This window comes from Melospiza georgiana, chromosome Z (assembly GCF_028018845.1).
Source record: "Melospiza georgiana isolate bMelGeo1 chromosome Z, bMelGeo1.pri, whole genome shotgun sequence".
In the NCBI taxonomy this organism is placed as follows: Eukaryota; Metazoa; Chordata; class Aves; order Passeriformes; family Passerellidae; genus Melospiza; species Melospiza georgiana.
The window spans coordinates 45615026-45629619 of NC_080465.1; the positions used below are offsets into that span (position 1 = coordinate 45615026).

A 14594-nucleotide genomic window follows, 5' to 3' on the forward strand; every position below is an offset into this window, starting at 1 on the left:
GCTCCAGTATTTTATAAGCGTTAGAGGAAGATTAAAAATCAGTGGGGTTGAGAGGAAAAAATAACATATAAAACATAGCAAAACATATATTTTTTTGTTATCACATTAGATAGCTTCCTTGCATTATCCATTACACTTATAAGAAAATTATTACAAAACATCACCAGACATATTGGAACAAAATCAAGTATTCTTTCTGATATAACCAAATATTCTTTCTTTGAGCTACAAAATAAGCAGTACAAACGAACAATATGAGATACCTATAGGTGATCAATTAAAAGAGAAGCTAAATAGAAACACAAAAAGGACAGAAGCTGGTTCAACACTAAATGCATTTTTTAACATAGTTTTATTTTGAGGCTGAAGAAACAGATGAAGAAGAGGATAGAATGTAATTGTCTATAACTAGCTGATCAAAAGAGGTAATTTAAGAGGTCAATACCATTTATATATTCTCACTAACCTACATAACTTAAAACAACTTTTAAATTTAAAATTCTCAACTTTTTTAATAAAGCAGAATTTTGGACACAAATTCAAGAGCAATATAAGATAATGTAAGCGCTGTACTCCCTCTTTTCTTCCCTCCCTCTTGGAACAAGCTCAGCCAGTAGAAAACAAAAAAGTTTTTTCCTAACAGGTTTCCCTCTTTTAGTTTAGATTCCTTGTATCAGTTCTTTGGAAGATTAGACAAAAGTCAAAGCTTTGCACTGGAGAGCAAGCATTGTAACGGAGAGAGAAGGATACACAGATCTAGATATGAGAGGCAAAGAGCAGGAACAGCACAATACAGTGTTTTCTGATGTACAGCCATGTCCCACTGGAAAGATTTGAGTGGCACAGACACAGAGGAAACACAAAGTTATTTTGAAAAGCATTGTGTATGCCAAATAATTTTAGATAAATTTAGATACATGTCACAACTTATGCAGACATACTGTTATTTACCTGTAAATAAACAATCTTCTGAAACACGTCTTCTCTCATGCTCATCTCCACATCAAAATTTGACAGTTTTTTGTCAGCTTCTGTACTTGCTAAGCGTATCTCTTTGTCAGGGGAGACATGCTGGGGAAAATCCAACATGCTTCTTTCCACTGTTTAGATAAGAGGCAATGAACACAGAAGGATAGACATGCTTTAAGGATAAGGAGCTTTCCCTCTTCTGTCAATTATAAAAAACATAAGAAAAAAGTATCCAAAGCAACCTGACACATATAGCAAATAAAGTGATTACATGTAATATAAAACTGAACAGGTGGAAGGACAAAACCACACACCGTTGTAACACATAAATATTTTACAGAAGATTTATAAACCCCAAGCCTAATTATCTCATAATCTTCTACAAAATCAGCTGAATGGTATATAAATACATTAAAAATGCTTCATCTTCCAAAAGTCATGTAAGTGAAGACTGACGTTTCATAGCTGGCACAGATGCTTCCATGTTAGCATTTAAAGTCAGAAGCTCCAAATCTTTCAAATATGCCCATCTGTCCTGAAGTTATTTTTACATTGTTATGAGCACAGGGTAAAATCCCCATGTACTGCACTCTTCTGTGTTTAAGAAGAAACAACATGGCAAATAGGGAAGATGCTGTCTGTGCATTCTGAACTTCTAGATATTGGAAACTGAGTATTACCACTTTTTTAGAATATACTTTTAAGATTAAGTAAATCCTTGCTATTAAAGGAATATAACATCTTATAATGACATTGAATAGAAATCCTAAAATACAAATTAATCTGCTTAATTAAAAATCAAATTACAATGTTTCTACCATCTACCTTTCCAAAAGTAAATTTTAGAGTAACAACATATTAGGTTGATTTAAAGCTTGGTAATTTTATGTGATATGCAGTCATTTTATCAATCTCCGAGACAGAGTCAAAAATGCAACCATGGGCATGTGATTCTTCTTGACGTTCATAGGAAACTTGCCCCTTCGCCTCCTGCCCTTATGCAAAGATGTTTCAAAACTATAAACTGAGTTTTGGCAGCTTCCAAGTGTAATTTAAAGTTTACTGTCATCTCTGTCTTTTTGGATAACGAGCTGCAGTTACTGGGGTAGGTCTTTATGTGAAAGGGACACACAGACCTTAAATTCCAAGTTTCTTATGGAAGTCTTGCTGTGGTAATACATCCCTCTCAGATGCCATGGGCTGTTTCACAGCAGGTCATGATAATTTCACATACAGCTTTGAAGATTAGCATTAAAAGCTGAAATGTGACCCACTACTGCAATAGTACGTAGTGAAAAACTTTCATCTTCCATCAAGTCTTGGTGGCTGTGCTGAAAAGTTGATGACCAATGTTTTCTGAGTCAAACATAGATTTTCCTTCTGTAAATCTTTGCAGTAAAAAGATTTACAATAAGTACACCAAATTGGTATTTTGGTATAACTAACACTGAAGCTGGCAGCAGGCTTTTTTTTTTTTTGAAATTACTGTCTTTCTGAGTATGCCAGAATAAAATTCCAGCCAATTCACTGTATGTGCAACTTAAAGTAATGTGAAATCCAGACTAATATTACAGTATAATCATTTGAGATGCCAACTGTGCTTTTTTGCTAGTGAAAGATTTTGCTCCCAGCCAAGGTGGCTGTTTCTAGCACCTGTGTGGCTACTGTAGATTTTTTTAGAGTATTAAAAGAATTTGACATCTATTACACTCACTGTTTTATAAATAATGCAGCCAACACCTGAAAGGTCTTTCTCAAGATATGCAATATGCAGTTTGTGTTGTACTTGTTCCTCTGACAATTATTAACAAATTAACAGAATGACCTGTGTTTGACCATTAAAACCCATCCACATATTGGTATGGCTTGATAATTCATTCAGAATGATCTAGATGTGACTGCATGACCAATATCTTCCTGGATTCTTCAAGACCTCAGAGGCCACAATTTAAATGTGAGCAAGTAAAGAAGCCTTCTTTCAATAGCACACTCAAAATTCCCTCACCATCACATTTTCTCCCCTAGCAGTTTATCAACATTTCCATTACTCCATTCCGCAGTGTCTGAAAAAAGCACTGCTTACCACGTGCAAGGCACTACACATATCACAGACACTGCAGCCCACACTGCTGCAGTGTCCCCTGGCAGCTGCACAGGGCTGAAAATGTAACTGGGTGGAGCTTCACATGCAAAACCAAAACAGGTGACTAATGCAGGCCTCTGGGAGGTCCTGAAAGATTATGGACTCTTGAGAGGCCTCTACACATTCCACACAAGAACAGCAGGGATCAAAATTGGAAGCAACAACTATTTTTTCTCAGTGCTTCCTTATGTGCAGATGGAATGCCTTATGCAAAGAAATATAGAAAACACATGCTAACCTGCATATTCCACTTCTATATCTGCCAAAGCCCGTATGGTATTTTCATGTGTTACTTCTTCAATTTCAAGCATCCCAATGCTGTCATATACATGTTTTGTCTTCCTGATAAGTTCTTCTGTTCTTGTTCTAATTTCCTCTGGCGACAGGTCCCATCTCAAAAGGTTTCGTCCTGCTGCTATGTATGAAGAAGCCTTGAGCTGGCTAGTAATTTCTGCTCCTAATGTCATTCTCAACACAAGCCGTGGCCCAATGGACCTGAAAGTATAAAAATTATCTTTACATAGCAAGATTCCAGTTCAAGAGACAATTCACAGTAAACATTAAAAAACCAGCATCAGAATATTTTTAGAAGGAGGAACAAAGTCCTTTGTAGAGCTGTTATCTTTATCAATTAAGTCTAATTTTAAAATAAATCTGTCTTCTATCTTTTTCATTTAGAGTGTGACTAAGTGCAAACAGGGACGAAAAATTTGGTATTGACAAAACCATACAGATTAAACTATGACTCAACCTTCTAAGGAAAACAGCACTGCAGTTACTGGAACTCTGCAGAAATAGACAATACTAACATTTTTGAAATAAAGAATAAAACCCACATAGTAATTTGTAGATGACAAAGGATAACTGCAAAGTTGCACAAAATAAGACATAAAAAACATCACTTGATTGTATTCATAATAGCAAATAATTTTATATTTATACAGGATTTCTGTGAAATAATCAATATGGGAGGAAACCTAGTTGCTACTCATTTGCAAATCTATTCCTTCAATTGTGTTGGATTTTAAATAGGCTTTTTCACTCTTTTACCAGAAGAGTACAATCCTTTACTATGATTTATGTATTAATAATCTATCAACTATAGTTCTAATCAACTGTATTTCAGCTTCTTTAAAATTAAGCTTGCATTCAAGTAGTCAAACTTGCTACATTTTTTACTATCATACTACCAGTCTCTCGTAAGTCTCTGACAGTCAGAGACTTACTATCTGTCTTCCTATTTCAGCTACATAATTAAAAAAAACTAAATCACATGTTGTTATGGTAATAATGACAACTTAAAATTTTCAACAATAACTAAAAAAACACACAGAGATCTTGCTAATAAAGGGATGTTTTCTTCACACTGTTTTACATTAAGTAACCTTTTCTCTTAACACTAGCCATTGTACCTGTATTGATTTTATTGTAAAATCTGTGCAAAAGTGCACAGAGAGGTTTTGGCATACAATGCAGGGAACATGCCTAAAAGACAGTCAATTTTGGCCTGAAGGCATAGCAAAGCAGAAGAATGAAATGCCAACAAACTGAGAAGGGCTGCATACATGTCTTCTGTTTGAAGGAAGGCAAAACTTTTTTGTCAAAATCTAACAATTCTATAACAGAATTTCTCCAGAAATAGCCTAACTGAAATTATTTGATGCAAGACAAAAACAAAAGACAACATTTCTACCCATGCTTTATGCTGTAACTTTATTTTCCTTATTACTACAGATTGTTCATATCTTTCCATTCCAATGTAGGTAAGTTGTTTATTTTTCCCTTTAGTGGCATACAGGAAGATCTGTGTCCAGATTATTGACAATTTCACTTTGAAAATGATGTGTGAATAAAGAACATTTGTTCCACCTCTGTTCTTTTTCTCTGATACCAACTGAGTTCTGGCACTAGGGCATTAGTACCGTCTCCACTGGAGTACTGAAACTTTTACTTTCAGATAAAAGTTTAGGATAAATGAAGCTGCTGTCATGAAAGCAAAAGCTTAAGTAGTAAGATTCTCAGAATGCGTTCCTTTCCCATCCCCAAAATCTACTGAAATCTACCCTGAATCTACAAATCCATTAAAGAACAGTACTTCATTAAGTCACAAACAGATTCTCAGTGGACTGCCCTGTATCTAGTTTTTCACACATTGCTACAAAGGTCTGGTAAAACCTCTTGGGAGGTAAAGGGAAGCTCCTCAGAAAAAGGCTCATGGCTCTGAACTCTACCCCACACCACCCACACCCAAGAACATGAGGAAGACTACACCATGTTTCACACTGAAGTCAAAATAAAAGTAAGGTGGAGTCAAAGGAAAACAACAGCCTGAGCAACAAAAAGTATGCTAAAGTGAAGGATACTAAGCAGATATTTTTAAAGAGAACCTATTGCTTTCAGTCATTCAGTATCTTCACCTAGAAATTCAGACAATACAGCCCTGCCTCTGACCAACTGCGTATCTGCAAACACTAAAACAGTCACAGCACCAACATATTACATCAATTTCAGTGTGTGCAATAAGATTTTTTAATAATTAAAGTTGGACTGAACTGAAGTTCATGAACTGGAATACAGGTCTCAGATTACCAGAGAACAATATTTTTAAATACTAAAAAAAGATGCAAGGCGATTTTCTTAGTATATTGGCTAGCTTAATTAAGACATATAGCTATAAATTTGAGAGCTTTAAAAATTATTGGCATAAGTGCCAGCAAGGTGTTGACTACATGTTAGAAACAGGAAAACACAGAACTGCCCAGTTTTGAAATGGTGATATCTTGTTTGTTCTGTTGATAGGAAGATGCAGGCATTTATGTAGATCAAAAAATGAAATTGTATCACTGAGGAAACCTTTAACTTCCCAGATATATAACTGGAATATAAGTTCTATTAATAATTCTAAGAACCAGATGCAACAGCGAAGAGTTTTCTTCAAACACTGAACCAAGCAGGTACAAATATTATTTTAGACTTGCTTTAGGTAAACAGCACCAACATTACAGAACGCCCAACTACTGCTTGCACTGAGCAATCAGGAGTTGATTCAGTTTAATTAGATGGAAGGATGTTGCCTTGCATAGGCTGTTGCTAATGCCTGAACTGTTTGGTTCAAACTGCTTCAGCTATCACACTCAGTTTTCTCTGGTGTAGAGCAGAACACTAGAGGCATCTGAACAAGCCTGGGTTAAGGCTCATGTTCAGCAACAGCACTGCCTTAAGACATTTCTGTCAGTGTTCCTTCCTCTGATGCTCATTTCTGCCTCTGTACTTCACTCCATCAATGGCATCAGCACAACTGTTACTACAGTGATACTTAGAAAATATTCAGGACAGCATATAGGAAAAATGAAGTGGACCAAAAACATTCAGGGGTGACAGCTTTTTGCCAGGTAATTGCCCTTTTGATGAGTGACTTCAAAACAGCTGTGTTGGCCTAAACAAAATGTCAGTAAAGTAAAAAGTGTCAGCAGCAACCTAAATTTTCACTACTGCCAGAACTACATATGAAATCATGAATTTAGTCTAGCAAAGAGAGTCTCAAGATGATTGCTGTCATTAAGCATACCACTTAAATGTCCTAAAGTAAAAAGAACTATTGATGCAAACAGGCAATATAGGCATAAGAACAAATTAGAATAAATTGCTCAGGAATACATGAAAGCTGGAATTGCAACAGAGATATATAAGCATCAGAGCAGTGAGACTCTGAAAGAGACGTCCAGTAAGTCCCAGCAAGTCTATTTATAACATGGTGCTTGACTGGCTTATAAAATATATTAGGTTACTTGGTTACCTAAGGTGGCATGGGACTAGATTTGATCACCCCAAATGGCCTTCCAGTTCCTGCATTTCAGGTCCTTCAAAATTAACACAACTTTATTTATATTGCATTTTTATAGTAAATATCTAACTGGTCTCTATTGACAACTTGCACCGGCTTTTTTCTGGGGTGAGCCCCATGGCATCTAATAATGCTAATGGAATGACATACAAGGCTGACTGAAATATTTTATGCATTTGTGCAGTGCTTCATCCATTTAGGAGAACATCAAAACAAAGACTTCATTTGGACTTTCAGTTATAACACAGATTATTACAGACACAGCTGTTTTCACAAATTATGGTGAAAACATAATTTGTGAAACCAGCTAATCTGCCAATCCCAAAAGCAGTAAGAATGGTATTTTCTACCAAAAGCAGAGTAAGTTGAATAACACTTAAAACCTTAGTAGCTACTTCTAAAAAAGATTTTTAAAGAAGAAAGCAAAGCTTCTAAATTGCAGGCTGCAATAATTGCAGAATGCCAGGTAATTTCTTTCACCAAAAAATCTACAATTTGATTACTTGCTGCTTCTGGACAATAGAAATTTGATTTGATTTTACAAAGGAGAACCTTTATAATACTCCATTACAACAATACAGTGGCCACCATAACTGCTGCAAAGACAAACAATGCAATTGAATTTACAGACTTGATTTTTAACTTGCGCAATATCTTAAACATTTATGTAAGTCTGGTTTTGCTTAGAAACATTTTCTGTGATTGAAATGTGTGTCAAGCAGCCTTTTGTTGGCATGTTCCATTAACACTATTAAAATAAAACAAGAAAGCCACAATCTGTGAAGAAGCAGCAGGGAGGCATTGCACCAGCTTTAGAAAATACAGACAAAAGCCAAGATGCTCCTACTACTGAGAATCATTATATAATACAGTCAAAACTTAAGCCTGCTATCTCATTTAAGTCTGATTACAAAATGATAATTCTAATTCCATCAAAGACTTTTTAATGGCACTTTCAGTTTTCAAATTAATCTTCACCTGAACAGTATTAGTTAAAATGACAAGTATATTTTTACAGAGGGAAGTAAATGAGCTAATGTATTTCTGGGAAAAATACATACAGACCAATTTATTGTACTTGCAAATACATTTGGCAGTTCCATGTAGCCACACAAAAGTCAGGGTATATTGGATTCATACAGGATGGAAAACTGTTTTCTCTCCTGACAAAGGAGAATAACAGCTTCAGAAAGTGAAGTGAGAGCCAAGATTTCAAAAAGCGAGAAAGACAGAGGGCTCTGTGTGTGTGTGTGAGAGAGAGAGAACAAATTCAGATAATTTAGTCATCAAGTTCTTAAATATTCTAATACAAATAAACACAATTAAGTCTTTCTTGCTGGACCTTCAGAGGACATTCCTATGGATATGAGATCCATAGGAATCCGAGTAAGATCGGATTTGCAAATCACAACTAGTGCCATAAACAACTATTTCAATCAGTAACATTCAGTATGAAAAATGCTGGAGTTCAAATTCAAGAGAAACATTTTGGTCTTTCTACTTTTTGAAACAGCATATCTTAGCTAAACAACACTTGCTGGTCTTCCAGGCTGCGGGAGAAGCAGCGCTGCATGCTGGAAAGCAGCACGGTGTATCTGAAGACTGTACCCACTAGATACCTGCAAATCAACATCCACAGGGGCTCAAGGTTCTGACTCCACCTAGCGGCCTCACCAAAATGAAAAACAAAACAAAAAACTAGACACACCCTACTAAGGCAATAAAAAACCTGACAGCTTGCCTCAGGACAAGCTATTTGGTACTTGAGTACCATGCCATATATCAGTATTTCCCTGGAAGTCAGAGTCAAGTAGTACAAATATATAGAAATTACAGCAGACAGGCTGGTTTAAGTAAAGTTTTTAACAGTCAAGCCTCACATGCAATGGAATTTTAAAAAAATTAAATGAAATTAAAAAGGATTTCAAAACCAAATCTCAATTCAACAGCATCTAATAAAACGTACAGTACCATTGGTCTGTTTCACAGGATATGCTTTATAAAAAATTTAACGGGCTAAAATATTCATATTTTTTAGAGATCCTTAGTTTTTGCTTGAATTTAAAATATACTTTTATATTACTTTCAGTTTTGATGCACAACTTTAGACAAGAACTGACAGTGATGACTGCGTATCTAATAGAAAAGCAATGCCAAATCAACCAAAATAAGATAACTGGGTAGTACAGGGTAAAACAAGAACAGAAAAAAAAATCCAAGACAGAACCAGCAGAGTTAAATGGTTCAAAGTTAATCACAGGGCAACATTATTTCAGCTAAGCCAAAGGAATGAAAATAAAACCCTTCAATATATGGCTTCTTCCTGCCAGACAAACACATATGAAGTCCTTTTTCCATTTCACTTCTCAGTCCTCTCATCTATCTGACTCTTAACAGTATATGGAACAGTGAATACATGCCTTGAATTCCTGGGCCATTTTCCTTGGAAAAGTATTTGGCTCTGTTTCATAACTGTGTTTGGCATAGACATATCTTACTGTAGCAAAATATAGCATGTTTAGTACTTCCTAATTTAAAGTCCCATAATGGCCATTAGAAACTGATTTTTAAAGCTTCATTTGAAGAAACAGAAAACCTAGCAGCTTTTGACACTAAACCCTAATTTTGTCACTCCTTTCAGAAAAAAGAAATTCTCTGCACCTGAGTTCACTGTACAGTCAACATTAACTATACTTTTAGCCCTTCCAGTCTAAATGAGCAAGTCAAAAAAACCTACAAGTCATACAAACATTTAAAATCCTTCATTGATACATTCATTACCCTCAGTGCTCATGACTTTACTATCTGACAAATGTTTACTGGTTTTCCAACAGAATTAACATGAGAAAACTAACTGAAAAGGTGCTCTATGGCAGCTAACAAAAAGCCCAGACCTTCAGTAGGAACTAAACCAGTGTACTCTAACATGACACAACTTACTTATTTCTTCTCCCCTTTTCCTCCAACAGTCTTTAAACAAAATGAACTTGGAAACTGGTCTGATTGGCTTTCATATAAGGAGGTGATTTCCACACAGTAGTCTGCAGTAGAACACACAGAAATGCTAGGGTATGGTTTCTGCAGTGCCTGATCTCTAACATTATGGTACACAAGGTTTTAGGGAAAAAAACAGAACAAAACCCAACAACCAATGAACCAAATTAAAAAAAACCAACATACCCTAAAACCCAAACCACAAATTACTAGTACTACTAATTTAGGTTACACAGCATTCTGTGAACTGTATCCATTGCGTGTCACAGCAAACCTCCACCAAAATAACTCGCTTGCAGGATCTCAGGAATGAATATTCTTACCAACGCTTGCACACAGTAATTGTACTATACTGAGTCTGAGGCACAAGGCATTCACTGAGGTTGTCTTATTGTTTGGTTCTACTGTCAGGTCAACTGTGGAAACACAGTGGGAAAAACATTGTTTTTAAGGTCCTACAGCTCTCTTAGATGCTGCTGCATAAGCATGTATATTTCCATCATGAGAGCCATAAACAGCAAGTGCAGGCTGTTTATGCAAACAACACACTCCCACGATAGCTCAGTAGTGGAATGCAACCAGATAATGCATGAGAAACAGCTTGTTGACTCTATCTGAAAAAGAGCTGGTATGCAGGACAGAGAAAAATACTGGGAGTTTGTAAACGCTTTCTCTGATTGATAGCCAGTGCTAATTTGGCTTCTCACTAATCTTGTCTCATACAGTCAAAGCAATGAGAAATGTTCCCTTGCCATCACTAGTAAGACGAAAAACTCTGTGTCTTCCCAGCAGATAATGACCTACTCTGCCTTACTTGTTTACCACCTTAATTCAGTCTTCCTATCTCCTTGAGCAGGCTCCCAAGCAGCCTGCTCAACACCACAAATTAAGAAAGGAAATGAAGCCTGCTTTCTTTTCTGGCTTTTGAGTGAGAAGTGATTTAGTAACACTGTGCTTCGCAGGCTGGTTACAGGCCATGTGAAATATTGTTTCACCACAATCAATATGGCAAAGAACTTCGCTTATTTAACTTTCCACTGAAGAAATAAAAAGTGTCTGTTAGAGATGGTATGAAAAACACAAATGCCCAGTAATATTTTGCTCAGAAACAAGTAAAATCACCACCATCCCTACCTCACCTTCTCTAAACATAGACATTTACCAAAAAAGAGTCTCTGCTTCAGAGAAAAATTCAGACTCAAAAATCTATAGTTCAGTTAATATAATCTATTTTACTTCTACAAATTATTGACCAAAAGGTCCTAAAGAAACTATGTTGTTGTGGGATGAGAAGGTAGGTCCTCTTGCAGGTAAATGGTTATAAAAATTAGGCTGGTAAAAATGGCTGCTTATTTTTCTGAATGGAACTGTGTGACTTGCAGAAGCCTGGAAGGTTCCATGCAGGGTTCTGTATTCTTTCATGTCTTTATACATCATCTACAAAAAGCTGGGATTAATAAAGTCACAAAATTTACCAATGATTATTTACCCACGACAATGCAGTGTACTAAAGGCAGCCACAAAGAGATGAAAAAGAATGTCACAACACAAAAAAGTTTAAAACCACTAACACAAGGTGAATTTTAATCTTAATAAATGTCACACACTTCTGACTTTACATACACAGGAGGAGTTGTGAGACAACTAATCATTCTGGAGAAAAAACAGTTCAACAGAAACAACAACAAAGCAGCAGCTGCAAAGAAAGAAATGCTAGGATTTAGTAGAGATGGAGTAGAACAAAGCACAGAATTACATGCTACGTGCATAATACATGCATTTCTGATCATCTGAACAGTTAAACTCTCTCATCTTCTGTTCGCCGACTTGCCAAAACCTTTTTCTGTTCTACCAAGTCATGATGACTTAGAAATAATGAAGGCTTAGAAACAATCAGCTGCATTGAGCAATGGACTCCACTCAAAGTACAAATACTAACTAGAGTGGGATTCTTTGGAGTGGGAAAAAAAATCACAGAATAAAGCACAACTGAAGAAATACTCCAAAGATCTAAATGATCATAAAGAGGATGGATAGAAAGAACAAGGATCAATTTTTAACCTGTAAGTTTCAACATAACCAGCAAGAGTTTTAGGAGGCAGTTTCAATATAAAAAGGTATTCCTGGACATATTTTTATACAAGATCATATGAAAAAAACAGGTTTTTTGCTAGAAGTCCCTAATTCCTAGACTGTTCTGAAAAGATAATACTAGATGTACATATCATTTTACATGTTTTCTAAGGTACCTTATCCTGACTCCTGCTGAACAATGGTGACACTTTCAAACTATTCTAAAGAAATCTTTCCAAGCCAGGCATTTGTTGCTTTATAGTGAGAATGACAGAACAGGTATGTCCTCAAAATACATTAACAACATTTTTTAGCATGGACTAACTGGTGCTCCATGGGTCAAATAAAGTTCACAAATGCTTGCCAGCTCAACAGCTTTGTCTCACCCAGTCCAGGAAATAATTTTGTTCTGTAAATTCCATCTAATAGACAAACTGCTCCTCAGAAGCCTGCTGTGGTTAGAAAGGTGGCAGCTGTTGCTTTTGACCACAGGAAAAATTGCTGCTGCAATACACAGAAGAGTTTATGCAGCCCACAGATCACAGGGAAAGGCAAAAAATGTCCCAAATATCTTGTCTGGCCTTTGCCATTTCTGAGGTGTTGGACCTGATACTTCAATGAAAGAAACAGATATATTATTGTTGTAAGTATGAAATAAGAAAATTACAATGGAAGTTCTTCCCATTTCTTTGTCTTCTAGTGTCATTCCCCCTTTTGTCTTTTCCCAGCCTTAGTTTCTTGCTGGTTTTCTTCCTCAGTAAGAGAAAGGACAGTGTTCACAGTATCTTTCCACTTTCTTTCATTATATTGTGTATATAGTGCAGTGTGTTGGTACCTGTCTCACTCATGTACATGGATTTTCATACTCAAAACCTAATTTTGAAGATTTTCAAAGAAACACCCCAGAACTCATGAATTCAAGAATTTTTTTAGAACAATAAAATTACTTAAATCAGTGTGTTTTCTTTTATTTTTTTCATATAGAGGAGTATCCTCATAAACTAATCTGACTTCTATGCTTAATTATCTAGCCAGGTTTTTCCCCATGTATTTTATCACACTAAATGTACATCTTTAAATCTTTTGAATCTGAATGGGAAAAAAATTAATTGGAAAAGGCCTCCTTCTGCAAAGCTGCCTATTTTAACGAAAAGAATCAAACCCTAACATCATTTTATTTAATGTAAGGCACAGTACTTGACACTTGCTAAGAATGGTCATTTTTATCTCATGTTAAGATGCCCTCAGGAAAAATAGAAGTTGGGACAGAACCTATTCAAGATTTCTGTGATCAGCTCCTTAACTTTTGAAAGTTGGGAGGTCACTATGACACAGTCAAGAATACTGTCTTTCATGAAACAATTATTTGGGCACACTGAAATGATGACTTGAGAAAAAAAAAATCACAATTAATGAAGTGCAGCAACCATTCCCCATTTTACTGATTTTTACTTAAGAAGGAGGTATCCTCATTGTCCAAATGTAAAGTGCAACCAAAGATAAACCTTTTGTATAAAAAAAAATTAAAAAAACCTTATTGTATTCTTTTTGATGGAAAAATCTGTTAGACAAATATGGTCAAGGAGAGGAGTGAAAATGACTGTACAAAAAAAGGAATGTAAATGTAAATTAGGAAAAGAAAATAGAAGTGCACTTTATTTAGCACCAGAAAATAAATCACTTGATTTTCAACAGCAGCAGGAGCAGAAAAGAAAATATTCTGATTCTTATTTTCTATCTGCTAATACCCCTCAATCCTAATTTGAAATGAACAAAGGCTGCGAAATAGGACAAAAACTGTACAGTTTGTGCAGTAAGCACATGACTATAATTTCTCAAAAGACCATGTGAGGCAACCATCTTTTCCATTTCATGCTGAAATTCAGCTCCATTCTCCTTACCACAATGTACTCTCCTACTATTTCAGTGCTTCGTATTAAATGCAGTCCTTTAGAAAATCTGAGAGGCCAAAATAAAAGCAATTATGTTAATTTGTCTAGTCTGCCTAGAATTGACTACAAGCCTTCTTTCACACCGGTTTTCTGGGATTTAGAGCTAGTGTTCATTATAAAGAAAATAAGTAATCTCCTATTTTAAAGCCTTTTGACGGTACATCGCTACCTGATTCACCTGTCCTACAATGTGTAGTAGTGACACACCTTTTTATAAAGCTACTATGAGCACACTGTGAGCCGGTCTTGCTTCACGTACACCTTGCTGCAGAGCCCCGCTGCTACAGCAGTATCCCTCAATCCATTGTGCTCTGTCCAATTTCTCTTGCATTGATTCTTTCTGACTCTGTGCAAAGAGTACCAAGAGGAGAACTCGCCGCGCCCACCCTGCCCACCTGGGCATAACGGAGCCCACGGCAGGGAGGGCAGGCTGCGGGAATGGCTCCAGGAGCTGAGGCAATAAGCCCCACAGGCAATCAGGTTTCCTGCCCCACTGTCTGCCTGGCCCCTCGGAGCGCGCCCCGCACGCCCGCGGCAGCTCCGCCTCGGCCCGGGGCTCAGGCCTGGCTCCTCCAGCGAGGAGCGAGAACCTCCTGCGGGCGGCTCCGGGCTGACCGGG

At 36.5% G+C, this 14594-nt stretch overlaps 1 protein-coding gene across 3 annotated transcripts in view; it reads right to left on the reverse strand.

The window, feature by feature from the left end:
- Positions 1–14594, reverse strand: part of NLN (neurolysin) — a 56198-nt gene that overhangs the window by 41392 nt on the left and 212 nt on the right. For all 3 annotated transcript variants that reach the window (XM_058043413.1, XM_058043415.1, XM_058043412.1), the window contains exons 2-3: positions 3351–3607; positions 952–1100 (exon numbers count right to left, since the gene is read on the reverse strand). In XM_058043413.1, the coding sequence (XP_057899396.1) occupies positions 952–1100; positions 3351–3607 (406 nt within the window). The remainder of the gene's footprint in view (positions 1–951; positions 1101–3350; positions 3608–14594) is intronic.